The 4102-nt window shown below is 40.4% G+C and overlaps 1 protein-coding gene across 1 annotated transcript; it reads left to right on the forward strand.

Annotated features, from left to right (window-relative positions):
- The first annotated feature begins 2161 nt into the window (after positions 1–2161).
- On the forward strand, positions 2162–2542 carry LOC141651459 (uncharacterized). Its single transcript, XM_074459172.1, has one exon. It carries the CDS (start codon positions 2162–2164, stop codon positions 2540–2542), a length of 381 nt encoding a protein of 126 aa, XP_074315273.1.
- The last annotated feature ends 1560 nt before the right edge of the window (positions 2543–4102 follow it).

A 4102-nucleotide genomic window follows, 5' to 3' on the forward strand; every position in this document is an offset into this window, starting at 1 on the left:
CTTTAGAGGTGCTTCTACATAACCAATGGAGGACCCTAATTCGAGTATTGGAGGACTTGTGGACGTAGACGTAGGAGTCATCCAAGTAGATAGAATTGAGTTTACCAACCTTTTTGTAATACAAGGCGAGGATAACCCAATTCCAAACCAACAAAAAATCAATCAATCATGTCGAAATTCTCATCACATTCTGTACCAACCGAGTAGGACCTACATAATAGTATTCAATCACCCGCCTATCTAACCGGGAACTTCATAGCGAAATCCGCTTTTATATATACAACTTGTTGAGAGAAGTCAATTAAGAGGAATGCCTAGTGAAGATCCTCATCTTCACATGGAAACCTTTTGTGATTATTGTGAAGCCACTTCTCAAACGGGGGTGACTCTAGACCAAATCCGATGGGTTTTGTTTACTTTTTCCTTGATCGGAGCCGCGAAGCAATATTTAAAGAGTCTAGATAACACCACTCTTGGCATCGATTCATGGATGAAACTATCACTTGACTTTTACAAGAAGTTCTACCCTCCGAAGAAAACCAACATGCTAAGGGCACAAATCAACGGATTTAAGCACGGAGATGAAGAGCTATATATGAGGCTTGGGAACGATTTAAAGCTACTTGTCGCTCTTGCCCTCATCATTGGCTAACCGAGTGGTTTTTGGTCCAACAATTTTAGAGCGGGTTGTATGTATTCAAGAAATGTGTTTAACAGGGGTTCTAATGGAACGCTTACCGAAGTGGATGATAACCAAACATGGGCCAAGATTAAAAAAAATGACGGTCCATAACTCTCAATATAGTAGGCCAAGAAAAGACACTAGGAGAGGCAGACATAAAGTGGTCTCAGTCACACAATTGAGTGCCGACTTGGGTGCACATCTATGCTCTCACATCATTACAATGAATTTGAAGTTTGACAAGGCCATAGCCAAGATGAATGAAGCATCTAATTCATCCAAGCAACATTCAACTCAACAAGTCAATGCAATCGCAATGAGCCCTTTCATCCCAAGTGGTGTATGTGAGAATTGTGGAACTTTGGGACACGAGCAAAACAAGTGTAGGGGTACAAATGAACAAGTGAATGCTTTCCAAGCATACAAAAGTGGCACCCCATACTCCAACTTTTACAATGAGAACACTAAATTCCACCCAAACGTCTCATACAAGAGTCAAAATATTCAAAAGCCACAACCATTGTACACCCCACCACCAATGAGAAATCCCACTCAAAGACCCTTGTACAACGAAAACAAAGGATCAAAGCCAAACTTCTTACAATCAATCTAATGACCAAGCTTTTGATGTTTAAAAAGCGGCTTTGAAAATGTAAAAGAATCAACAAGAATTCTTTGCTCAAATGCAAAAGGATAGTCAAGACAAGGACATCACTATCAACAATATCCTTGCTCATAACAAGATGTTGGAACTCAAATGACCAAATTGGCCTCTTGTAGTTCCCAAAGGCAAAAGGGACAATTACCTCCCCAAGGTAGTCCCCCTACAAAGAACGAAAACATCAATGTCATTCAATTGAGGAGTGGTACAAACTATGAGCGAGGGACCAAAGCAGCCTATTGAAGAGGATGTTAAATGCCAAGTCAAAGGATGTGATGAAAGATAGTGTGTTGGATGAAAGAAAAGAATCAAAAACTCCGAAGAAGAACACCAAGGTAGTAGATTCTACTACAAGTGAATCATTGAAGAAGAGGAATTAAGAGAAGAACAAAGAGGTTGAAAAAAAACCTATTTTGATTATACTACCCTTTTCAAGTCGCCAAGCCAAGCCTAAGCTTGATGAGCAACTTGGGAAATTCATGGAGATTATGAAAAACTTGGAGGTTTCTATCCCTTTCATGGAGTTAATTACTCATCTACTGGCGTATGGAAAATACATGAAGGATATTCTTACCAAGAAGAAGTCCATTAGAAGGTCGGAGACTATAGCTTTTGCCGGCACAAGTAGTGCCATTATTAAAGGAAATTCCCCACCTGAGCTTAAAGATCCGGGAAGCTTTTCTATCTCATGTACCATTGGAGACACTACAATCAACAAGGCATTATGTGATTTAGGTGCAAATGTAAGTGTCATGCCATACTCGGTATGTGAGAAGCTAGGAATGGGAGAGTTGAAATGCACTAGCATGAGATTGCAAATGGCGGATCGCGCTACAAAGAAGCCACTAGGAGTTCGTGAAGATGTGCCCCTAAGAGTTGGAAAATTCTTCATGCCGGTGGACTTTGTAATTATGGGTATAGAAAAAGATTCTAACATACCAATCATTTTGGTAAGGCCATTTCTACACACTGCCGGAGCGGTGATTGATGTCAAGCATGGGATGCTAACTCTTGAAGTTGGTGATGAGAAGACAACCTTCAACCTTGATAAAACTATGAAAGCTCTAAATTTGAATGATCCATGCTTTATAGTTGATAACTATTGTCGGGAATGTGACATGAAGAAGCCGGAATCTCCATCTAAGGATCCTATCAGGGAAGACATTCCTAGGAAGGACAAAGAAGTGTTACCAAATTAGAAGAAATAAGTTGATGACATTGAGATAGCTCTATTTGGTGAGCTAGGAATTTCCATGACAAGACCAAGGAGGAGAGATTTAATAGCTCATTTCACATGACAAGCAACAGTGAAGGTTTTGGTGGCCGGGGTGACATGAAACAATAAGGGACTATGCCTAGTCATAGTCTTTAGAACAATGAGGAGAGGTAAAAGAAGTTAGTGGTTTATAGGATGACGAATTCGAAGGATTGATCAATCCTTATGTTGGAAATGCGATGGCCCTAAACAAAGGCAGTGAAGTTCCTTGTCAATACAACATCGACGCGGGTTTCTACATGAATGAGAGCTACAATGTGCCAAAATCTACTCAAGATTTCTACCATGAATCCGAACAAGCCTTTAAATACTTTTATGGGCTGTTGAGTAACATCAACAACATCCTTATCCTACCCTTTTGACAAGCTTTAAATTGGAGGAGAGTTTGGTGGAGTCCTACATAAACCACCATTTGTAAATATACCAATCTCTTAACTTGCATTCATTTAAATTCAGGCATTTAAACTTTTTGCATTGCATTTGTATACTTTGTTTTAACATATTTTTGACATGCGAGCAAGTGAGGGAGGGTTACTAATTGTGTTTCCAGTGTGTAGAATGTAAAAATCAAGTGGGGATGCTTATACCTAAGCTAGACGAGTCTATAGAACGCAATCCCATACTAGAAAGTTCTAGAAAGGAATATTTGACGAGCTAAGGAAAGAGTCCCCACGAGTTGGCCTCAACCCGTGGGAGTTGAAGCCAAAGGCAAAGGAAGAGTGAGTCCTACAGCTTGGCTCATGGGAGCTAACACCAGCTCGGGTGAGCCCCCTTGGAGAAAGAAAATACCCTGCAGCATAGCTCGTGGGAGCTGAGTCCAGCTCGGGCAAGCCCATGCGTGAAGAAAATTGTCTAGCTGCCCAGTTCACCCGAGCCCTGCCTAGCTCGTGGGAGCCCCCTGCTACACATCATAAACACGGGATCCGCTCGCTTCCTTCCTCATTTCTACAACATAAACACAAACACAAACTACCCATTCCCTCTCAAGAACACAAAACCCCAACATCAAAAACACCAATTACTCACCCAAACTCATCATTAATCTTTGGAAGCTTGCTCTTATCCAAATTAAATCACTCCTTTGTCAATAATTAAACCTTTCAAACACCCAAATCCCCCAAATTCAACCAACAATTTCTAGGGTTTGAATCAATTTTAAAAATCCCCAATTAGTTGTTCAAGGGCTTGAAATTGGAGAAAAGGAAGCATATTCAAGCACATTTAAGGTTTTTTGACACTAATTTTACCAAGCTTTTAAGGAGTATTTAACATGGTAAGAACAAAAGGGAACAATCAAGCATCAAAAACACAAAATTTGTCCAAAAGGCCAAAGGTTTTGGCATCCAAGGCTCTAGTAGTTCATGAACAAGCAAGGGAACATGTTGGAGCTATTGAGAAAGTCACAACTACCACAACACCGGATATTGAGCAAGTCAAAGATTATCCGGAGGTAATTTTCCTTGATAATGCTCATAAGCAAGTC

The sequence above is a fragment of the Silene latifolia genome, chromosome 4 (assembly GCF_048544455.1).
Source record: "Silene latifolia isolate original U9 population chromosome 4, ASM4854445v1, whole genome shotgun sequence".
NCBI lineage: Eukaryota > Viridiplantae > Streptophyta > Magnoliopsida > Caryophyllales > Caryophyllaceae > Silene > Silene latifolia.

Bases quoted from the DNA above. Each gene is read 5' to 3' on its own strand.
- LOC141651459 (XM_074459172.1), top strand. From the start codon at position 2,162: ATGGCGGATCGCGCTACAAAGAAGCCACTAGGAGTTCGTGAAGATGTG.